Below are 25,766 nucleotides of genomic sequence, written 5' to 3' on the forward strand. Positions count from 1 at the left end.
CTTCACCAACCATTCTTTCATTGTAGGTAGTGTAGAACCTTTCCATGTTTGATCATATAATAGTCTTGCTGCAATTTTCATAAATAAAAGCAAAGCTCCATTACTTTTTGTCTAGTTGCTTATCCATCAGTAAATAATAGCATATTCCAAAGACTATTATAATGTGTGTAGTATCTGCTCCTTTTAATCTAAAATGCTTGGAACTCAATCTGTTTCTACCATTAAGTTGTAATGCATCCCCTCAAAAGGTATTTGAGTGATAGTCCCTTCCCCAGAATTTTGCCTGGCTGTGAATTTGCTAGCAATATATACTTCTGAAGCATATAATGCCTATGTGAAGAATCTAAACTTCTGGTTTTCTTTGGATCGTTCAATAGTTCCTAGACATATTCTATACCAATTTATGTTCCTTATATCAGACATTTATAAGGAATAAACTTATGATAAACGCCGTCTAAAGCAGTTAATTACTGAAGAAATTATTTTTATATTACTTATAATTTTTTTTAAATAAAAACAGCATTTCTTTAGGAATAGATAAAATTCTAAAACCCAAGCCAGTTTGCTAGTCATAAAAAGGAACAGCTTTCTGAGAGCATTCATACTTATATTCTACATTGGATTGTATCTGGAAGAGAAAGAGATATACCATGATATGGGTTGAAATCATCTTGGTAATTTCATTGTAAACAATGTTTTTGTTGGTACTAGAAGATCAATGCTAATTCCTAGCTTCTTGGGCAACATATATGGTAAATGTGAGTGCAAAAAAGATTCCAGAATAAGTCATCATTATGGCTATTCTTGTGGGGGAAAAATGTGTTGGCTAAAATATATGACTTTATTTTATGTGTTACATGAAAATAAATAATGTACACATGAGAACAATTTCATGAGAACCTATTCATAAAGGAAAAAGATGACTAAAGGAGGCCAAAATGAGATTTGTCTGAAAGGCTATTCCATAGGGATCCATGAGAGAAAGGAACAAATGATAAAACATGATGTCATGATGCACTTGCAACAGATATTCAGGTGCAAATATGTGTACTTTATCATTTTGACATACTCTCATTTGCTAGAATATGTAAGTGCATTTTCCTCCATAGAATATGGAATGGCCACATTGTTACATGAAATTATGTCTGAAACTGAATAATTAATAACTATACTATTTAGAAATAAACACAGATATTACAAAAACAGTTTTAAAACATGGGAGAGTAAAACTAGCAATAAAACCAGAAAAAAATAATAGGTAATTGCCACATGTAATTTTACAAGATGTCCAGCTGGAAATTGAAGACTGGAAAATATAAGTGATTAGACTTACTTGCAGCGTCTTCTGCAGCAGGCCTGCATTTCTCACTCACAGGCCTTTTCAGAAGGCCTCTGCAGCTGAGAACCAAGCTATGGATTCAATCCATAGCTAAGTTCTGCAAGACCTCTGGCAGCCAAGAACTGAGCTATGGATTGAATCCATAGATGGTACTCAGCTACATAGGTTTTCCAGAAAGGCCTGACTGTGAAATGCAGGCCGGAAAGCAGCTACAGAATGAAGCAGTTCCTTCGCCCAGAAGAAGTGGACTGGCTGAGCGGGGCTGTCAGTGCCGGAGGTGAGTATAAAAGACATCCCCTGAAAATAAGACCTGGTGCCTCTTTTGGAGGCAAATAAATAAATAAATAATAAGACCTGGTCTTATTTTTGGGGAAACATAGTACATCCTTGATGTTGCATCCCATTAATTCTAGTCTTACCTTCTGAAGCAAGTGAGAATAAGTCCAAATCCTCTAAAATATGATAGCCCTTCAGATATTTAAAGAACCCTATCATGTTCCCTTTTAATCTTTTCTTCTGCAAGCTATGGTTTATATGCCTAGTTCTTTAACAGTTCCTGGTAGAACTTGCTATTACAGTGCAATCTTCTACAGAATATCCTCAAGAGGTTCACTGACCTTGAAGGAGTGTTAGATGGGAGTAGTAGCAATTTTGTGAATAAGTTAGAAAGAATTCCTGTCACCAGCAAGTTTTAATGTAACAGATGTTCAAACTTTCTTAGTTAAACTTTATTGAAATTAAGTATTTGAAAAAGGTACAAAATAGTGAAGGTAGGGGAAAGAGCATGATAATAGCAGCTTCCTTTTGAAAAATTATTTACAAATGACTGAATATGCCCTCTTCTATATCCTTAACATTGTATAGTATTATATAAATAAAAGCAGATGTTTAATAGCAAACATTAAAAAATCTCATATACTCTGACTCATATTCCTTGTTTCAATGCTAGCTCAATTAAGAACAAAGAACCAGTTAAATTAATGTTTCATCTACATTTAGGATTTTGAAATGTTTAGAAGACAGTTGACTTGAGAACATTTTTAAAACATGTAATAAATATGGCTTTTAAAAAACAGCCTGCTTATATTGGCTGTCCAGTAATTGGACATTTAATTAACTGGTACGTTGCATCCAAAAGCCATATTGATGCAATTAGAGCCCAACTGAAGATTTGCAAAAACAATTGCAAGCTTTTGTGTCTCTAATAATCAGGCAAGTTACAATCCAAGGGGAAAAGGCATATTGGGAGCTGAAAGCATAAGTTTACGTTTACGTTTACGTTTTATTTAATTTATATACCGCCCTTCTCCCTGGGGACTCAGGGCGGTTCACAGGGCATATAAATAAAAATACAATACTATACAAAAGTTAAAACAGAGATTAAATCAATGCCCAATTAAAAAACAATAATACAATCTAAAATAACAATTTAAAACCCAGCTCCCCCATCAGGCCAGACCAGCCAATTCAAACAAATGGGTCTTCAGACCACGACGGAAAGTTCGGAGGTCCGATGCCGTCCGGAGCTCCACCGGCAGTTGGTTCCACAAAGCCGGGGCACCCACAGAGAAGGCTCTCCCCCTGGGGGCCGCCAGTCGGCATTCCCTGACCGGAGGCACCCTGAGGAGGCCCTCTCTGTGGGAACGCACAGGGCGGAGGGGAGTTGAAGCCGGCAGCAGGTGGTCCCCGAGGTACCCCGGACCCATGCCATGTAGGGACTTAAAGATCATAACCAAGACCTTGAACCTCACCCGGAAGACAACTGGTAACCAATGCAGCTCGCGGAGCAAAGGTGTAACATGGGAGTACCGGGAAACTCCCAAGACAACTCTCGCGGCCGCATTCTGTACCAGTTGGAGCCTCCGAGTGGTCTTCAAGGGAAGCCCCATGTAGAGAGCATTACAGTAGTCAAGGCGAGAGGTCACGAGCGCATGAGTGACCGTGCACAGGGCATCCCGGTCCAGATAGGGCCGCAACTGGCGCACCAGGCGAACCTGGGCAAAAGCCCCCCTAGTCACGGCCACTACATGATCTTCTAGGGTAAGCCGTGAATCTAGGAGGACTCCCAAGTTGCGAGCCCTATCCACGGGGGGTAAGAGCTCACCCCCCATAGAAAGAGATGGAACATTTTGAATGTCCCGGGATGCCGGAATGCACAGCCACTCAGTCTTGTCAGGGTTGAGCTGAAGTCTGTTCCTCCCCATCCAGACCCGAACCGCCTCCAGGCAACGGGACATCACAGCGAGGGCATCACTGGGGTGGTTTGGGGTCGAAAAGAAAAGTTGGGTATCATCGGCATATTGATGATACCCAACTCCAAAACCACGAATGATCTCACCCAGCGGTTTCATGTAGATGTTGAACAGGAGAGGCGAGAGAACCGACCCCTGAGGAACTCCACAAACGAGAGACCTAGGGGCCGATCTCTGCCCCCCTGCCAACACCGACTGCGAACGTCCCAGGAGATAGGAGGAGAACCACCGAAGAACCGTGCCTCCCACTCCCAATCCCCTGAGACGCCGCAGCAAGATACCATGGTCGATGGTATCGAAAGCCGCCGAGAGGTCTAATAGGACTAGGACAGAGGAATATCCCCTGTCTCGAGCCCTCCAGAGATCATTCACCAGAGGGACCAATGCCGTCTCCGTGCTGTACCCGGGCCTGAAACCCGATTGGTAGGGGTCCAGATAATCCGCTTCATCCAGGACCAGAGGGAGCTGATGCGCCACCACACTCTCAACAACCTTCGCAAGAAAGCGAAGGTTGGAGACTGGACGAAAGTTGTTCAATACAGCTGGGTCCAAGGCAGGCTTCTTGAGGAGAGGTCTCACCACCGCCTCCTTCAAGACGGTGGGGAAATAACCCTCACTCAAAGAAGCAGATATAACCGCCTGGAGCCAGCCTCGTGTCCTCTCCCTAGCTGCATAAACCAGCCAGGAAGGGCACGGATCCAACAAACATGTGGAGGAGCTCAGCCTCCCCATAATCCTGTCCACTTCATCAGGGGTCACAGAATCAAACTCTTCCCAGATAACATTGACAAGACCGTCCGTGTCCTGATCGCCTGACTCTGCCCAGCTGGAGTCCAAACCGGTCCGAATCCGAGCGATTTAATCCGACAGATGTTGACTAAATTCCTCAGCACGACCCTGCAAGGGATCCTCCCTCACCTCCTGATTAAGGAGCGAGCGAGTCACCCTAAACAGGGCGGCCGGGCGATTATCTGCGGACGCAATGAGGGTAGAGAAGTAATTACACCTCGCCACCCTCATCGCTGCGAGATAAGACCTAATATAGGTTCTTAACCGCAACCGGTCGGGTTCGGATCGGCTCGACCTCCAACAGCTCTCTAGGCCCCGTTTCCGACGCTTCATCTCCCGGAGCTCTGCGGAGAACCATGGAGCTCGCTGGGATCTGCGCCGGGTCAGGGGCCGCAAGGGTACAACCCGGTCAAGTGCCTCAGTGGCTGCCCTTTCCCAGGTTTCCACTAAGGCATCCGCCGAGCTGTGAGCAATGGAGGCAGGTGGGGACCCCAGCGCCGCTTGGAATCTATCAGGATCCATTAAGCGTCTGGGGCGGTACCATCTAATTGGTTCCGTATCCCCACGGCGGGGGGTGGCAAAACGGAAGACCATCCGCAGGAGATGATGATCGGTCCATGACAGGGGCATAATAAATGGAGAGCCCCCACCAAGATCATCCAACCACCGTCTAGATAAAAAAATCAGGTCAAGAGTGTGGCCTCCCTCATGAGTTGGTTCAGAAATTACTTGCGTCAGGTCCATGGCCGTCATGGAAGCCATGAACTCCCGAGCTAGCTCAGATGAGCCTCCCAGGGATGGTAGATTGAAGTCTCCCAAAACTATAAGTTTGGGAAACTCAAGTAAAGGATGGTGAAGCCTGGCCTGGCCTGGCAATAATAGGTATGAAAGGGATTTGGGTGTCCTTGTCAACCACAAGTTAAGCTTGAGATAACAGAGTTAGCCATGTGCTAAAAAAAATAAATACTATCTAGGATGCATTAAAAGGGACGCGGTGGCTCAGTGGGTTAGGACGCTGAGCTTGTCGATCAGAAGGTCGGCAGTTTGGTGGGTCGAATCCCGAGTGCCGCGTAACAGAGTGAGCGCCTGTTACTCGTCCCAGCTTCTGCCAACTTAGCAGTTCGAAAGCACGTAAAAATGCAAGTAGAAAAATAGGGACCACTCCGGTGGGAAGGTAACAGCGTTCCGTGCGCCTTTGGCATCTAGTCATGCCGGCCACATGACCACAGAGACGTCCTCGGACAAGCACTGGCTCTTTGGCTTTGAAACGGAGATGAGCACTGGCCCCTAGAGCCGGAAACGACTAGCACGCATGTGCGGGGGAACCTTTACCTTTACCTTTAGGATGCATTAACAGGAGTACCAAGCCAGTTTATGGGAAATAATTATTCTATTTTCCTCTATCAGACACATTTCTTTGAAAATGGGCACCACAGTTCAAAAAGCGCCAACTTGTATAGCAAGTCAGAGGAATGCTAGGGCAGTCGTGAAGTATCTAGAAACCAAGCATTATGAGGGATGGTTAAAGGCTGTCAGATGAAAGAAGTAGGTTCTTCTTCCCTGGTGGTCTTCAAAGAGAGATTGGACGATCAGTTCTCAGAGCCCTTCAGGTGAGACAGCAGGGGGCTATAGAATGAATAGGGAAACTTTTTCTTTGTCCTACTTTAATATCATGCCTATGTTAAGCCTCCTCTTGGATATATCATTGTTTGAAATCTCCCAGTTCATCTACATTGCATTTATAGATGAGGGTCATGTTAATTTCTACAGAGATAGATTTTCAATATAGCTGTTTTGCAATATGTAACATGTCCTCAATCTTCATTGGATGATACTGTATCTGCTCTTTAACAAGATTACTATGATTGTAACTACATGTCATTTACTCTTTCTTCAGGATTTGTGCAACAGAAAAGAGATGAATTGTTGAGTTCTCCATCTCAATAACTGCTGTCTGCTCAAAAGGATAAGATTTTTTTTCATTTTTTTTCAAAAAAACATTTTAGACCTATGCTGTGGTGAAGTCGCCTTTACTTCAGTTATGGTTACAAAAAATTATATATAGGTCAGTTAGATTAATGGTCCATTTAAATATGACATTCAACCGCTAGTCATTATAAAGGTTACACCTTTGGCCAACTACATACCTCAAAAATGCAATCAACTCTTTTGCCCAACCACAGATGCTAACCATCATATTTTTCCTGAGTGCAACACTTTCTGTTATATAGCTGCTAGAGTATAACAGAAATCAACACAATAATCTGTAGAATATTAACAAGCATAAGGACATACATTAATTTAGAATCATAATACAAATATGGAGAGATTTCTTAATTATTTCTTAACTGACAAATAGTTACACCAGGAAACTTTGCTTATAGTTTGTTTCTATTACAAGCTTATTTATTACAGTAAACATATAAGTATCCACATATTGAAATACATTGTTTGGTACAAAATTCAGTCAAAAATAAATAAATGAATGAATGAATGAATGAATGAATGAATGAATGAATGAATGAATGAATGAATAAGATGATGATGATGATGATGATGATGGAAGGGACCTTGGAGGTCTTCTAGTCCAACCCCCTGCTCAGGCAGGAAACCCTATACCATTTCAGACAAATGGTTGTCCAGTCTCTTCTTAAAAACTTCCAGTGTTGGACCATTCACAACTTCTGGACTTTATGCTGAGTGAATTCCTATATTCTCCCAAATGATTTTTTTTTTGCCAGAACATGTGGAGCTACAGCATTCAACATTTTATTTGTGCTGTTATCTCCAAACCAAGAATAGCTTTCTTGGAAAAATGAATTGGTTTCTACTGTGGGAATATTTTAGCAGCTTGTTTGGTGACTTTATGTCAGATTGTCAAGCAATTTTGAAGAATGAAGAGATAATATAAGATACCTATAACAGCATAATCATATGCAGGTCAATTCATAAATAAAACCCATTCAAAGGGTAGACGATTGCAGCTTCCAATTAAATTAGACTTAATAGTACAGATGCTTATACAGGGATATCAGTCTCAAATGAAATTAGAGGTATTTAGGGTATCAAAAGCAAACTGGGTTAGAAGATCCATTTGTTCATCCCAGTTCAATGTCTATTACAATATCAATTCAATATCACATACTCTTTGTTACCAATTTTGTCCTAATCACTATAAAAGATCAGTTTTGCTGAAAACAAAACATTTTTACTAGTGTCATGGGAATGGCTTCAGAATGGAAAAGGCTAAGGACTATCATCTTATATTGTATGAATCACAGTAATTTCTTCCATCTGTATATGACCACAAAGAGAAAATAAGCAGACTCTATATAATAAAAATCATCTGTTTGTGTCATCAACAGCTGTTAGAATACTAATGTGGATTTTTTTCTTTGCTGCAGTGTAAACAACTAGGTGTTCAAAAAAATACCTTATTATTTCCAAAGCATTTCTTTCACTATGGTCATGTGTAGTAGCATTCATTATAAGAATGTAGTCTCAAAAAGTGTGAATTATATGAATCCAGAAAATTGTCTAAAATAAAAAGTTGAAGGCAAATGTTTCCTGCACTGTTATATGTATAGGCCCTTTTATATAAACAAAGAAAGACTTCAAACATTTAGTACTGCATTTCCATAACTTTCAGAAACACAAATATTTATCCAAGAAACAGTGAACAATTGTATGTTCTTATAGAAGTACTCCTTTTGATCTTGATAATGTGAACTATAGACAAGGTGTCTTTTAAGTAGAGTTTGCTTAAAACTGAACTTAGAACTTGGCTGACATCTTTATTACTAATTATATTTTCTGAAACCTCACCAAACAAGCTGCTAAAAATATTCCCACAGAAGAAACCAAATCATTTTTTTCCAAGAAAGCTATTCTTGGTTTGGAGATAACAGTACCAATAAAATGTTGAATGCTGTAGTTCCACATGTTCTGGCAAAAAAATCATTTGGGGGAATTAAGGAATTCACTCAGCATGCAGTGAGCTGTCACTGGAACTGTGATTAATCTAGTAGTCTTTGGCTTTAGTTTCTGAACATTTTTATCATCCCAAGGTATGGAAAGGAGATGAAACTAACAAAAGAACCGTGTACACTTTTGATGCAAGACATAAGGCATGACTGAATAGGGAAGATAAAATGAAGAGGAAAGAAAAATTATGAGGGAGAGCTAAGTCTGTTTTCTTTGAACTCTGCTTGTTAGATTAATGAGGTTAATTTAAATTTATTACTCTTTCTTTCATATGCATGCTCCTAATTAGCAACTAGAAGAAAAAGCAAAGGCTTTCATTTTTCTCAGCTAAAGAATCTTGTTTGAATAGGTCAATGGCATTGTCAGAAAAAAAATAAGCACAAACCAGAGTCAATTTCCTTCTTTCAAAGTAGAAATTCCCATGAAAGATAACTGTTACATGAACCATTTGGTAGTTTGATTAGAAATCATAACTATTATTTCCATAAAATATATCACACTATGATAATTTTTAGACTCAAAATGGAAGTCTGTTAATAAAGTAACTTGCTCTGAAGTATATATAATATCAAACAATGTCTTAGAAAAACCTAGATTTCAGCATAAATTAAAATTCAGACATAATTTTTATTACAAAGTGCTTAGTGAGCAGCTTAATTCACTAAATTCTGAAATAAACTCTATTAACATGAATGACATGCATGCAAAAGATTTGCAGCTCCTCATTCTCAGGCCTATGCCTAGTAATACAGGTAAATATGATATAAGTCTGGTGAACATTAAAATATATTCATCAATGTAAAACATACTACATAGGTACACTACTTAAGTGGTTGGAAAATCAAAGGGAGGCTCATCTGATGCCTACTTTTATGTTATTTCAATGTGCAATTACGTATTCAATGTGTAATTCTCTCAGCTCTTATAGTAAATTTTATGTGTATTGCTAGTTCCGTACTGCCGTTTTTCATATATGATTTATATATTTCCCTATGTTTTATTACACAGCTATTTATATTCAGTGCACCTCTAAGAGGAAAATAGATGCTTCGATGTTCACTGTAAATATATATGTTTATTTTGCCATTTGTCTAATGGCAAAATCTTTGGCACTGTATTTGAACAGACAGAAAAAAGCAACAGTGAACATTAGCTTGGTTTACATACTATGCTAAGTTAGGTTTTGCACAATTTTTTAAATTACACCATATTTGGTTGGATATGGATATATTAAGCCTTAAACCAATGAACTGGTATGTTTGGATAGGCTGGCTGAACTATTCTGGGAGCTGAAGTCCACACGTCTTATAGTTGCTAAGGTTGAGAAACCCTGCCTTAAACTAGAGCTTAAAAATCAAATGGCTGGATTCACATATCCTACCTAAGCCAATATTTCACAAAATGAAATAATCTCCAAAGGATCCCCTTCCTCAAAAGATCTTTCCGAAGATCTAAAAGTAGCTGGACTGCAAAACAGTATAACCCTTTCACAACCATATTTGAAGCTTCAGGGTGTTTTTTTTTAATACATTGTGTTCTGTCTTTCAGGGGAGAAATAATCATGCTTAGAGCTCAAGTCTTTTATCCAGAGGCCTGATCATCTAACTGCATGCTTACTTGGTAAAGGGATTCATAATGGAGAAGCGAAGAGAGGCTGACAATTCAAAGATTTTGTCTGTTCTGGGAGAGTGAGTACCAAGAGCAACACAGCCTCCCAGTGTTTTGCAGAATGCAGTGTTTTAAGAGCAGTTTAAGGAAGCTGACTTAAGGCAAGGAAACTCTTCCTTATCCTGATTTGGTGAGCGAGATTGGCAGTCCTTTGCCAATATTTCAAGTCTAGAATGCTATAATTATTTTGATATATAGTTTAAAAATAATTACAAATAAGTGTTAGGTTTATTTCTTGTCAGCTCTGTTAAAACAAACTATATTATGGCACAATTGTCTCAAAAGTTGATAAAAATTTGTTTCCAGCTAAGATGAATATAAGAGCTGGATGTAAAATGAAAACTATATAATGAAAATATCTAGGAAACCTTCCCAAACAATTTAATTTGAAATCTTTATTTCTGTCCTTTTTCTATCAGGGATTTATTCTATCAAAGGAACATTCTTCTTATAAGAGACAGAAAATCTTGGGGTATAACCCTAAATATGGCCATTACATTAACTTCTGATCGCTCCACTAACAACAGCAAAGCAAATTTGTCCTACAACAAAGTGAAGAAATAGTCAAACTCACTATGCTGTTTAATATGAAACAGACCCAGGAAGTTGGCAGCAGTGGTAACTTGAGTGGAAAGTGTGGGGCAATTGAGGAAAGGAAACACAAAATACATATGTAGCTTGATCCACAACATCAGAATCAAGCATGGTCTATCTAGGGGTGTCAAAGTCGCAATGTCACATGACCTGTCATGACGTATCATGACTTTTTTTCCATTGCTGGCAATGGGGTGGGTGCGGTTTTGCCATGACGCATCTGCCTCGTGGGCTGGCAGTTTGACACCCCTGTGATTCTGCATGGGTCCAAATGAGTAAGCTTGTAAATAACTTTTTTTTCAGTTAGATGGTGTGTGTCTGGATATTGCTTTCAGTGTTTATCACATCTCTTTCTGAATTAAATACAGAATTGGCCGATTACCACAATTTCTTCAAAAACAGTAAAACTTCAAGAGTAAAACTGCACATTGTGAAGGTTCATTGTCCTTTAAGTCAATTGCATATTTATGCTGATGCTGCAGTTTCAATAGGGAAGCTATTAACATTTATATTAAGCCAAATCCAAACTACTAGGGAATTTCTGGAAGCATAGAGTTCAGAGAAATCAACCATACAGAGATAAACCACATTTGCCTACCATTCAAAACAGACAATATGGAAACTTAAAAAGGAAAAAAAATACAGAACACATCCCCTCCATCGGCCAACACTCAGATAAGCAAGCATCAACACTAGACAGAAAGTAATCAAGGAATCACCAAGGAGGAAACTGCATTTCCAGTAAAATTAGCAAGGCAAACTGTTATATATAAACAGCCAACAAACCCCAGATTCACTTTTATTGAAGATGTTACCTAGTTGGGTAATGAAACATCTGCAAGGAAACAATTAAGCACAGAGAACACCAAGAACTCTCCATTTCAACCCTGAGCCACAGATATTCTGTTCCGTTAAAATTTGTTTCGTTTCATCATGGTATGTATGCAAAAGGAAGTTAACTGAATGCTTTTTTCTATACTTCCCTATCAACTAATTAAAAAAAACACACAATATAAGTGCTTTTTATTAGATGATATATCACAATTTTTAAATGTTTCCTCTTTTCTATATATCTTCTTTTATTGTATCTAGTCCAGTAGATATTCTTACATGATATATTTCAATTCATTCTGAGTTATGAATCAATTTCTGTTATTATTATTGATTGGTTGCACATTTAGATAGATGTTTAGACTGGATTTGGCATTTTTATTATCTATCATTCTTCCTTAGGACCTGGGAGAAGCAGATGTTGATGTCTGATGGTGTTAAAGGCATCATCACAGTATATAGGTTGTTCTGAGTAAAGCTGCCTTTTGCAATTGTCACAGTCAGCCAGATGTTCAGACTGGATTTGGCATTTTTGTCCACCTATTGAGTTTGCCGTGCTAATGTTGGTGGAGGTGTGGTTTTCTCATTCGTAGTTCCTTGATTAGTATATTGTGTTCTGCTTGATTATTTGTGTGGTGTTAATCCCTGCTTATCTGGGAGTTAGTAGCTGGAGAGGATCAGTTCTGGGTTTTATTGTTTCTTTCTGAGCTTTTTAATGGCTCTTTTGAATGGTTTGTAAATATGGTTTATTTCTATGTTTTTATTGACTTTTATTTTTGCCACTATATATTTATTGGATATGATTTAATATTGTCCAATTACAAACTGACTCACAACATATGAAAGAATAAAAACATAATACAAAGTAAGTAAAGAAGATTGGGATCTAATTACTTAACACAAAAACATGCGCAAAAATACACCAAATTAGAGAATCCATCCACTGTAACCCAGGCCCAGGAGAACAACTAGGTCTTCAAAGTGTTCGTGGATTGTGGGAGGGATTGCATGCTCAAAAGGCAGGTATCATAACTGAGATATTAAATTTATGTATAATGAGTAATACAAAGATGATATAATATTTCTGTTTCCCCTAAAATAAATCATCAATTTTTTCACACAATTATTTCATGGGGGTCTACTAGATTAAGTCTAATAGTGATTGTAGCTGTAGACACAGGCAGGTCTGGTGAACACATTAGTTAAAGTGAATATTCCAAAGATCTTCAATACTGCATTTGAGAACACGGGGAAAATCCCTCTTTATTTCTTACAATGGACAAGTTTGTTATTTATTTCTATATGTTATTTGAAGTCTAGAATTAAGAGTCCAAATAACAATTTGGGGACCCTCTTTTCTATAGATATCCCTTTTATTAACGCCACTGGATATTTCCTCAAAATACATTTCCATATAAACCTCTGTACTCCCCCTGAGGTAACCTGAAAATTCTTATTCCCTGCCATTTGATTGATATTTCTTTCCATTCATCCACTTACTTACTACAACAGCTGCATCTTATTTTCATGATCCCATGTCTCTTTGCTTCATTTTAACTCATGCTTTCATTTGAGCTTACTTTAGTTATTCAGCAAAGGCAATATTACTAACCACAGTTTTTAATAAAAAATATTTCTGCTGAAGTTTTGCATACCAGGTGGATTTTTTAAAAATGATACAAAAGGCCTACAAGACCCAAACAGGATATTAATAGCAGGTGAAGATACCTGTGATTCACCCTTTGTTATTTCTTTCCATCAGTCTCTTTCATTGATATGTAAGAGAATGAGTATTAAATCAATAGTAGGTCAAACCAAATTGAAATATATCAGTTTCTCAAAGCAAAACAGACTGAAATAGGGAAAATACGGAGATGTGTACGGGTCCACATATTAAAAAACTGAAGAAAAAGGCATGTGATTGGGGGGGGGGGAATTGAGGAACTAAGATAGAAATGTAAGAAGAATTAATGTGTTCCCATTTTCCTTTAGTGGTATCCCAATTATTTATGATAACTGAAAAATGTACTTATTGTGATACCAGTACACAAAAGACATAGCACTGTCTTTTGACTAAGTTTTATGTAGCGCTATAGAAAAATAGCAAGTTTCTAGCCAATGAATTTGCACTTCTTCTCTACCATTCCTATTAATATAACAAATGGAGTGATGCAATTGTACTATGTGCTAGTAATGGCATTCTATATAAATGAAGAACATTTATTAAATAAAGAATAAAATTGTATACATTCTTACTGACTTACTAGGAAATCCTATTTCTAGGAGTCTTGTTTTAACTGAAACTTTGGAACAACAATAATTTATCTTTCCTTTTACACTCAGCTTCAATTACAGCATTAATTGATTTTTTTGCACAGAATAACAAGAACAACTGTTTCCCTTAAGAAAATTAAATAATTAAATTAGTTATAAATTATTTGCACTGATTTTTTCCACTTCTGGAAAGTTTAGGCCAATTAATGGAATAAATTTCATGGTCATATAGAGGCACTAAATAAGTTAATGAAATATCTTACTTAATAACTAATTAAAGAAGAAAAAGATAGGATCTTTTTAAACAGTTATTTTAGGGGTGGGGATCATGTGGCCTGGATTTGTCCAGTTTTATGCTTTTGCCTAGAGTGCATTTCCAAAAATATTAAGTTACATTTTGACCACTGTGAAGAACTTTACGTTTTTTACATCTTTTTTAATATAATTTTTATTGAATAACTTTTAACAAGATAAAAACAATGAAAATATTTCAAAGAAAGAAATTAAGGAAGAATAGAAAATAAGTAAGAAAAAAATAGGAAAAAGTAAATAAAAGATTATAAAGAAGCTTCTGAGTTTTTTGGACAATGGTTATAAAGGATTTATATTTGATCCATTCTCTATGATTTCACAATAATTTCTTTCCTTCTATATGTTACCCTTGTGTCCAAAGTACTTAGCCCATTTTATCATATAGTCTTTCACTTGATCTATTTCTGTTTCAAATTTCAATATAAGATTATACTTTATAGCTATTACATGTTCATAATTTCCATATTGTTCAACTTCATCTTCAAATTATGTCTGCTGCTGCTCCATTCCAAATGTCCTATTTTCTACCTTAAATCTTTCTCTTAACTATACATATTAAAAACACTAAAAACTGAAACCCCTCTGGAGCCAGCTGATATCTCAATGTCCTCTTATATTTTTCATGTCTCTGTTCTAAGAACTGTTAAGTTAACCATTTTTCTTTACCTACAGGTAGTCCTCGACTTATGATCACAATTGAGCCCAAAATGTATGTTGCTATGTGAAACATTTGTTAAGTGAGTTTTGCCCCATTTTATGACTTTTCTTGTCAGTTGTTAAGTGAACCCATACAGCTCTTAATTTAGTAACACGGTTGTTAAGTGAATCTGGCTTCCCCATTGACTTTGCTCGTCAGAAGGTCACAAAAGGGGGTCACGTGACCCTGGGATACAGCAATGTTCATAAATATAAACCAGTTGTCAAGCATCTGAATTTTGATCACGTGACTACAGGGATGCTGCAATGTTGTAAGTGTGAAAAATGGTCTTAAGTCCCTTTTTCAGCACTTTTTTTTATTTAAAAAGTTTTACAATACATTTTGACTTTAATCCCCCCCTCCCCCACCCCTATCCCTCTCCCCCACTCCCTCCTCCCCCCCCCGACTTCCCAGAGCTAAATACAGGGCATAAAATCAAAAAACAAACATAAACACCCCTATGTTATCAACAATAAACTATAAATTCTATCTCTCTCTAGCTCATATAAAATGAGTACAAACAATATTAATATTACAAATAAAGTAAAAAAGAAAAAGAGGAAAACAGAAAAAGATCTTTACTCAAAATAAATTGAGAAAAGAAAAAAAAACTTTCACCTGCTATTTGCATTCTCCCACCTTTCTCTAATTTCCAAACAAATTCTCAGTTACGCGCCAAAAGCGCCTATCTCTGTTAATCTTAATAATCTCCGACCAAACTAAACTATAATCAAAAATAGTTCTTGCATGTATCACGCCAAATGTCTCACAGTTCCAAATCATCCTTAAGTTCAAATAAAAGTTCAAATAAAAAGAGTATATAAAAAAAAAATTTAGGCAATCTCTAAAACAACTTGTTGTTAATTAGGAGCTTACATACCCACTCTTAGTTCAACACATACTTTAAGTCCATAACCCTAATATACTTTTTCTAGCAAGCAAATAACATCAATCTTAAATTGTGTAAAATATTAAAAAAGAGAAAAAAACTTTCTTTCTCCTCTATAATAATTTTACTCCATTGACATTATAATCTAAAAATTTAATCAGCAATCTTAACGCCCCAAAACTTTTGGAGCACCTCTGTCATGACCCCCAAAACTTCTTTAGACCGCTCTCCTCCTACATCTTCACTGTAAGCACACTTTGAAGATTCCATAACTTTCTGCTGGTCTTGCTCTTGCTCTCGTCTCGCTCTTCTTAGGGCGGCACGCGTCATCTTCTGGCCTCCTGCAGCAACCGATGAGACTGTGGCTTGATCCCCTCCAACACCATTGTCCTCTGTCTGTCTATCTGCAACATCTTGAAACTTTCCCACACCGTATCCTTTTGCAGCTTCCAAAAATGATAGGGGGGTTGCTTTTAACACATTACTATAAAAATCACGTGCCTGAGCCACAGTAACCAAACGATGTCTTTTACCTTCGTGCGTCGCCACCAACCCAACTGGAATCTCCCATCTGAACTTAATATCACGTTTCTTAAATTCCTGTACTAGAAATGCAAAATCTTTCCTTCTCCTTAGGATCTTCGGAGGGATCTCTTTTAAAACCAAAACTTCTTGCTCAGCCACTACCAAATTAGTATCATAAACAGCTTGAATGACTTCATCTCTAATTACTCTCTTTGTAAAATAGACCACCACATCTCTGGGTAACTTCCTCTGTCTTGCAATCCATGAATTTACACGAAAAACTTTGTCCATATTTCCCTCAATTTCAGATGCTGACTGGCCCAGTACCCCTTCCAGAGCCTCAGAAATCAGCTGCTTTAAATCTTCTTTACCATTCTCCTTTAAACCCCTAATTCTAATAGCATACTGCATCTGATTATACTGAACAAGGCTCAATTCTTCGTCCATTTTATCCCTTATATTTTCATTTTCTAATACCTTTGCTTCTAATATAGAGTTCTTTTGACTGAGATCCTCCACTTTTATATCCAGCTGTAGCACACATTCAGCTACGGATTCAACCTTAGACAAGATGTCCACCCTCATTGCTCTCAGCTTCTCTTCCATCTTCTTCTCCAATTTCTCCATTTTCTCCTCCAATTTCTCCTCCAGCTTTTTCAACTTTTCATCCATCATATCAGACATCAGTTGTGCATGCTTTCCAAGAGTGTCTTGTAAATCCTTAAGCGTCAATACCGGGGGAGATGCAGGAGGAAGCAAAGCTTGCAGTGAGGTCTCTTGCACCAGGGAAGACCCCGCGTTCCGAAGAGCTTTAGAAGTTTTAGCCGCCATCTTCCCCCACTTTCACGTATTACGCACTTTCACTTTAAAGCTATAAAATCCATTGAGCTAGAGAGTAAAAATAAAGAGTCCACTTCACCTTGACCTCCTGTACCGCTCTGCCTGCATCTTGATAATCAAAAGTATTTCCTTTTGGCAGGGGTGGTTGCTAACGCCTGGCTCTGCTCCAAGAATCCCAGAGCAGAGGCGCTGCGCAGCTCGGAGCAACCCAGGCTTCGGGGGGGGCTCATCCTTCAGCCGCCCAAGCTCTCAGCTCAGGCGGCCCCAGAGAGCTCAACCCCTACCTGGGGCCTCACCCCCTCCTCTTCTCCTGAGGAGGGGGCTTCAAATCCATCTAAACAGCTGATCGGCGCTGTTTACGATGGAAAAACACAGCTGCGGAGCGGGCAGCCCGAAAACGGCTGTCTTTCGACGTCGCGTCGCCACCGGAAGTCCCCTTTTTTCAGCACTGTTGTAACTTTGAATAGTCACTAAACGAACTGTTCTAAGTTGAGGGCTACCTGTAATTTTTTTTTCTATAAAATGCTTCTTGTGTTGTAGACTGGAGATAGATGAAGTCATATCCCTGCCCCTCTGTTGAGAGAGAGCTGTTCAATTTTGGCATAGATGGCCTCTTTGACCCCTCTTTCAAACCAGCGGTCCTCTCTGTCCAAAATGTGGACTTTGCTGTTTTTTTAAAAGCAGATAGACAGCTGAAGCCTGCATGGCATAATATAGGAGAACAAACTCATCAGGACAAGAGTCAGCAGTCCATCTGCATTTAAAAGACAAAGACTATTCTTTCGAAGACAGCAAAGTCCACATTTTGGACAGAGAGGACCGCTCATTTGAAAGAGTGGTTAAAGAGGCCGTTTATGTCAAAATGAACAGTCCTCTCTCAATAGAGGGGGAGGGATACAACACCATCTATATGCAGTCTATACCACAGTCCTTTCAGTAGTTCCAAGAAGGCTCTACACCCATTTGCACTACTCAGGGGACCCTAAGCACAGAGATAAACCTCCAATGGCCTCAATGACTCTCTAAAAGAATGCAAGTGACCAGCTATCTTCAAGGAGTATAAATCCTTCCATTCCCCACCATCCAGTCACAGCTGAAGAAGCTTCTTGGGTGAGAAGCGAAATGTCTTCAAAGAAAAACAAAAAAGTCCAGGGGCCTCTTGAAAAAACATCTTTGGGACAAAGAATTTGGTAGATTTTTTTTTGAAAAGTCTGTAAGTGGACTTCTTGAAAAGCACTGCTAGTCTTTGACATAATTACAAATTCTAGGAATGTAAAGCACCGAAGAACTGAAAACATCATAAACATCACGAGGGCTGAGCCTTATCATCATGAATGCTTGTATGTACACACAAAAAGTTATAGCACCTTTTGATCATTGAAACATTAATATTGTCTTCCTTTTCTTAGCATTTAATGATTCCTTCTCTTTGCCAAGTTTGTAAGACCTTGGGTAATATACTGTATATTATGTTACTGACATTGCTCATTAGCTCTTCCCACAGTTTCCCAGGGCTTTTTTTCTCATAGAACGCTCAGAACGGAGTTCCGGCACCTTTTTTGGATAGAACCTTGTAGGGTAGGCAAGGCAGGTTGTGTGACATGTGTGAGTTCCGGCACCTTTTTCTTTTACAAAAAAAGCCCTGAGTATGCATGATAACGTCCTTTAATTTCTGGGAAACTAATGCATGATTTTCAAAAATTCCCCTTTCAGATAGTACTTTCTAATTTAAATTTAGAACAGAAATCCATATGTACCAGTCTTACCATTTTTATAAATATATTATTACATGATTTTAGACAAGTCTCAACTTTAGCTCTCATTATAATGATTAATATCAATTTGCAGATACAAAGCAACATATTCATGGTAGCAATTCATTTATTTTTTTGTTTTATCACACAATAGTAGAAAAAAATATCATTTTCCAGTAGTATATTTTGGTGATAGCAACTTAGCTGCAGATTTAGCACTTGTGAATTCTACTCTTTGATCCCTCTGAAAAGTTGGGAGAACTACTAAAATATCCAACTAAGATCACCTCATTGCAAGCATCATGGCATACCACTGTATATCATGGAAAGTGGCTAGATTTTTTCCATACCTCTGGTGTGAAACAGTGATCGCTCCAGTGGAAAATCAGTATGTTAAAATATTTGTGGCAGAATTTTAAAATAGAGTCAACCACTGTCTGTCATGAGCATTACAAATCATCAAGACTGTAATATGGATTCTACATTGGATAAAGTGGCTCACCAAAAGGTCCTCTTATGACCTTTGTGGTAAAGAATATCATATTGAATTGAATTGAATTGATTAAGTGTTGGCTAGCAAATACAAAATAATACTGATATGGTCTGGACTTCATTGAGCATACTAGAGTAGCCACGAATGCTTGATGGAATCTAAAACAAAAATACAAGTAACGTAAATATCTAGCTTCAAGCACAGATGGGTATAATTCCTATGTGCTGGTTTTTCAGTATAATTCTATCAGGGAAGTAGCCATGTATGATTTGATGTATGCCATTATAGTCATATGCAGGGCTTTTTTTCTCATAGAATGCTCAGAACAGAGTTCTGGCACCTTTTTTGGATGGAACCTTGTAGGGTAGGCAAGGCAGGTTGTATGACATGTGTGAGTTCCGGCACCTTTTTCTTTTACAAAAAAAGCACTGGCCATATGACAAATAAGCCATACTGTTTCCGTTGCCCAATTAGCATAATCAGAGTTAAGAGGAAGAATTCTGAAATACAAAATTCTTTTGACCTTGAGATTTATATAAATTGGATGTGTATTGCTAGAAGTAACAGAATGGACTGAAATTGAAGAAACAAGCTTATTAAACAAACAGGAAATTAGTATAAGTGATAAAATATTGCTAATTATCAGAATAGAGAAATATCTAATTAACTAATTCCAGTGACAGGCATAATGTTTTATGCAGTGTAATATGTAATATAATTTGGATATTAAAAAAGGAAATATTCATACTCACTGATTTGATGTCTTACATCATTTACTTTTTGTCCCAAAGATTTTGCTTCAGCAAACCTGATAAAAGCAACCGAGTTTAGAATTTTTACTAATGCATAGTACAACTAGTCAACATTTCTGTACTACTCTTACTTGCGGTTTTCCTGCGCATTAAGTTAAAGCTGAATTTATGGCAATGAATCACATTAGATTAGGGGTCTTCAAACTTGGCCCTTTTATGACTTGTGGACTTCAACTCCCAGAATTCCTCAGCCAGGCACGCTGGCTGAGGATTTCTGGGAGTTGAAGTCCACAAGTCATAAAAGGGCCAAGTTTGAAGACCACTGCATTAGACTGACAAAAGTGGCAAGTTACATTATATTTTGTATTGGAATTAAATGTGTGTGTGTGTGTGTGTGTGTGTGTGTTTGTGCACACGCGCATGAACATGCATGCTATTACTGAACTATATCTTTTTCATTCTGCATTCTGATATTGTTAAAATTATTTGGTATCCTCACTCACCAAATTAAATGTTTTTTTGTCTGTGTATTTTGCTAAAGTCATTTCTTTAAAACAAATATTCTGAGCAAGGAAAGGAAGGAAGGAAGGAAGGGAGGGAGGGAGGGAGGGAGGGAGGGAGGAAGGAAGGAAGGAAAGAAGGAAAGAAGGAAATAATCAAATATCCTAAGCCAGAGATAAGAAATAATAGCAATTAGGCTTATATATCACCCCATAGTGCTTTACAGCACTCTCAGAGCAATTTACAAAGTAGAAGTATTATTTGCATATTGCCTCCAACAATCTGGATCCTCATTTTACTGACCTTGGAAGGATGGAAGGCTGACTCAACCTTGAGGTTTGTCAAGCTTGAACTATGGACAGTTTGCCTGCAATACTACACTTTAACCACTGCACCACCAGGACTCTTAACATAAAGCATGATTTAGTCCAAATCCTACTCTTATTCAGGCTCCCCCTTTTTTAAAGCAATATTAACATTTGATCTTTTCTTACAACAAGACAAAGAACAAACATTTTAAATTTTGCTAGCCACCCAAAGTCATGTATTGAGATGGATGGCCATATTAATTAATTAATTAAACAAACCAACAAATATCTATTCTAAACCAACAGGTGCTAATCTCTCCATGGTCTAAAAAAAAGTGGTATCTCTCAGTCCAGGATGTGAGTGAATTCAGACTTTGCTGGTAAAAAATGTCCTATATGACATTACTTCTACTAGTTACATTTGGTTTCTGGATGCTTTCTAAATAACAATAACCCTGTATGTATGAGCAAAAGAAGGCAACATGTCTTTGAAGATAATTCTGACTTATATATGGACACAGCTATATTGTTTTCTTATCAATTATAGAGAAGTGATCTACCATTGCCTTCTTTTGGAATATGTTTTGATTTCCTGTCCAGCCTATAACACTGGAATTTCCTGGTGCCCTAGCATGCAATCACTAACAAGATCTGATTCTTTTTTCAAGATCAGCCCCGATTTGCTACATTGCTACCACTGCTGTGACTAGCTCTGCTTTTATAACCTCTCAAGTATCATGATGCTTTAATGCTATTAATAAAGTTGTAATAATTAATGAGAAGAGATCCCATGGACAATATCCTGAGGACAAATGGAATGCAGGAAAGTTGGGAACTTCTCAAAACCAAGATGTTGAACGGATAAATGCACACTATTCTGAGAAGGAAAAATGAGAGGGCACCAGGGGAAATCACCCTGTTTGATTAGTTTTGTTTTTCCCCCCAATTTTAACTGAATTTAGAATCCAAAGGGTATATAGAAAATGGAGGGTGGGAATAATCACTAAAGAGTCAAGGCAGCACATAGAAGTAGCCTTTGCTTAATTATGGCAATTAGGACCAGTAACTCCATCCCTACGTAATGTGGTTGTAAGATGTGGTTTTAAAGTGCGTCATCATGTGACTATGGCTACTTGCCACAGCAGTTGTGGCTTAGGAGAATACTGCATGATTACAGTGTCCCATGGTCATGTAATCACCATTTGCAATTTCCCACCAGGTTTCCCAATGACTTTGTTTTTCAGAAGCTGGCAGTGAAAGTCACAAATGGTGATCAAGTATTCCAAGATGCTGCAACATTGTAATTTCAAGTTGATTGCCAAGTGCCAAAATTGCAATTATTTGACTGCAGAAACACTGAGAGAACTGCAATTACAAAGACCCATTGTCAGCCTTCATTCAGCATTGTACCTGTTATTAGTTTGATCTTCTTTATATTTAATTTTAATCTCATTTTTTTCACTATGCTCATTGACTTTTATTACCAGACCTTGCAGATTTTTTGCATTTTGGTTATTAAATAGTATTATCAGCATGGCACAAATTATTGAGTTTCTTCCTCCAATTTTAAAATCATGCCCATCTTCTTCCAGTCCAGCTTTCCTTCATATTGAGCATGTAGGATGAGTAAATGAAGGAAGAATATATTTAGCAGACATTTCATCAGGCTATAGTGCTGTTGTTGAACTCAAACACATCAAAAGGTTTTAGGCAATTTCAGAAGATCTCAATCATCACAATACATATTTACACATTATGGTATTTAACTGATCTGCTACTTGTAATTTGCCTTACAGAGGTAACCTGCATCTGCATAACCAAAGTATTTTCCTCTCCCATTCTCTTTCCTCCAAGACAGACATGTCAAACACAAGGCCCGGGGGCCAGATCCGGCCTGCGAAGTGGTTTCATGCGGCCCGTGAAGCCATCCTGGAAATAGTGAGGGAACGGCTCCCATTGCCTTGGCCCTGGCCCAGAGACCCTCTTTCTGCCAGAGACCCTCAGATCTGTCCCACTCCTGCCCAGGCCTCCATAGGCACCCTTGATGTGAACGATGTGGAGCTGGCCATATGCACTCTAGCCACACCCACCCAGTAGGCCACACCCACCCAGGCCATACCCATCCGCCCCCCTGAGGGCAACTGCAATGCTGATGCGGCCCTAAATGAAACTGAGTTTGACACCCCTGCTCCAAGACATCCCCCCTCACGAAAGCTTATACTTAGTAATAATATTTGTTAGTTGGAAAAGGCATTGCAACAGACCATATTTCACCCCCACCCCAAAAGTTAAGAAGTAGGCAGATAACACCTGGCTAATATGAATGAGTTTATATCTTCAAGAACAAAGTAGCTACATGCAAGAGTCTTGAGGGAGGTTGAGAATGTCATCTTGCTGCCCTCATTGTGATCTTTAAGAAATCTTATATGATGAGCTTAATGCCAGGAACTAGAGTAGGGTAAATGTTATCCCTATCTTCACAAAATGGGAAAAAAGAAGTTCCAGGTAACTAGACACTCTTTTACTGCTACCCTGATTTACTACTAGGCAAAATATTTGGCACAGATTTTAACCAGTCAGTTGGTGAGTATTTAGAAAAGAATGCATTGCTTGGCAGGAGTCAGCATGATTCAGTCAAGAATAAATCATGCCAGACTAACCTGATCTTCTTTTTTGATAGTGTGACCAGTTTAGTTCACCACAAAAATGTTGTGGACACAGCATATTTTGACTTTAGCAAAGCCTTCAACAAGGTTTCCCATTACATTCTTGGTAGAGAAGATGGTGAAATATGTGCTTAACTATTCTACCATTACATGGGTATGTGCGGGTTGAATCCAGTATTAACAGCTCTAAAGTTTTGATGAGATGTATCACAGGTCTCTATTTTAGGCTTTGTGCTATTTAACAAATTAATAGTAGTTTATGAACTCTGCATGGACATAAAAATAAAGGAAACAGGAGACACTTTGGATGATAGTATCAAGATTCAGGGACAAATAAAAACTCTTACTATTGGGGTAAGAAAAATCAAGTATAAATATTGAGAGTATAAGATGGGAGTATCATCTCTGGCAGCACCATATGCAAAAAAGATCTGCATGCCTTGATGGATCACAAGTTTGACACAGAAGAAAATAAAAAAGGAAAGGAAAGGAAAGGAAAGGAAAGGAAAGGAAAGGAAAGGAAAGGAAAGGAAAGGAAAGGAAAAGCAGTTCTAGGTTGCACCAATGAAGTACAGCATCAATGAAAATCAAAAGATGCCACTGTTCCTCTCTAATCTCTGTTGGTCAAACTAGTGATTTCAAAATCAGGTTTGCGTCCCACCAGGCTCAAGGTTGACTCAGCCTTCCATCCTTCCGAGGTAGGTAAAATGAGGACCCAGATTGTTGGGGGCAATTAAGCTGACTTTGTAATAATGCCGCTTGGGGGAGGAAAGCCCTAATAAGCAGGCATATACATAGAATGAAGGCTATTGCTAAGCACATTGATTTGTGCTTTAAATTGTAAGCCGCCCTGAGTCTTCGGAGAAGGGTGGGATATAAATGGGATTTCTGGGATTGCATTTTAGGAAGGTCATTAACCAACTGGAGTGGGACCAAAAGAGGTTAACCAAGATAATAGGTCTGGTAAAATAACTCTAGGAGGAAGGATTATAGGTACTGATATATTATAGGTACTGGTATATTCCAAAGAGATGACTGAGGTAAAGACCACACCTATGTTCAAGTAATTGAAGGGGTATCATGTAAAAAATGGGTCTAGAATTATTCAGAATTATTCTAGAAGATGGGACAAGAAATAATTGTACAAGAAATTCAGGGGCAAATTTCAAAATTTTACATGGGCCCTTGAGAAAATTTCCCAATATCAAGAGCTGTTCAACAGTAGAACAAATTGTATCCGAAGTATGATGGACTCTATTTTGCTGTCAGCAATATGATTGCAGTGGATTCTTGCACTAGAAGATCTCCAAGATTTCTTTCAATCCTTACATTCTATGGTTCTATGAAACTACATATAGAATATGTTTGTGAAAACTATTTGTGGATTTCAACTGGTTCAGAATCCAATGAATCATCTGTTGCAAAAAGCATATTAGATAAATGCTTAGTTGTACTGGTAATCTATTTATTTTCAGTTTTAAAAGGCTTGAACAAGTCAGGGCCATGCAGCTTAGGAAACCTGTTGACAGTAAAACGTATCTGAATGATCTTGCATCTAAATTATTATGTGTTTTATGTAGGCAACCTTTGAAGATGGTTTGGAAGCTCTAGCTGGTACAGAATACCACTAAATTACTGACCAGCATGCAAAGCAAGAGTTATATTACACATACTCTATGATTTGTACAGCTTGCCTATTTACTGCTAAACCTATTTGATGGTTTTGATGTTGATTTGGAAGATCCTATGTTTGGAAGGGAATCTCTTTGTTGTTTATTAATGGGCAATTCCAAGGAGGTAGTTACTTAGCAGCTTCCAAAATAGGCTAGGCATCTTTATATGCAATTCCAGTTTTATCCAGACTGCTTATTTCATTTTGGTTTTGCAGATGACTTGTTCCTATGATTTTACAGTACTTGATCATTTTTATTTGTTGCCAAGAAAACTACAGGGATTGGTGTCTCACTCAGTGTGTGTTGCTTGGTTAACAACCCTTCATTCTGTGATTGTTTGAACTTATCGCAGTGCTAAACAAAGGGACTCCTGACCAGTCCCCAAAGCTATGCCATTGTAGTGCCCCAAGAACTAACTACATCATAAGAATTTGGGCATGTAGCAATCCACCTGGACTTATGACTGCAGGGGTGCTTCAGCTACTCCACCTGCCTATTTCATCCCTGCTGCCTTGGCCCATCTTTGCTGTCTTTTTGCTGCCACTGCAGTCTGGCTATTCGTGAGGCAGCTGCTGGACACTCGTTTTCTACCCCAGGTCACAGATAGCGAGTTCCTCACAAGACC

The 25,766-nt window shown here is 38.3% G+C and overlaps 1 protein-coding gene across 1 annotated transcript in view; it reads right to left on the minus strand.

Moving 5' to 3' along the window:
• The window catches only part of KIF6 (kinesin family member 6), a gene marked incomplete at its 5' end in the record, with an annotated part of 121,107 nt that overhangs the window by 28,794 nt on the left and 66,547 nt on the right, over window positions 1-25,766 (minus strand). The window contains one exon of the mRNA XM_083350199.1: window positions 19,994-20,049. Within this exon, the coding sequence (XP_083206325.1) occupies window positions 19,994-20,049 (56 nt within the window). The remainder of the gene's footprint in view (window positions 1-19,993; window positions 20,050-25,766) is intronic.

Source organism: Vipera ursinii (genome assembly GCF_947247035.1).
Source record: "Vipera ursinii genome assembly, chromosome: 1".
NCBI lineage: Eukaryota > Metazoa > Chordata > Lepidosauria > Squamata > Viperidae > Vipera > Vipera ursinii.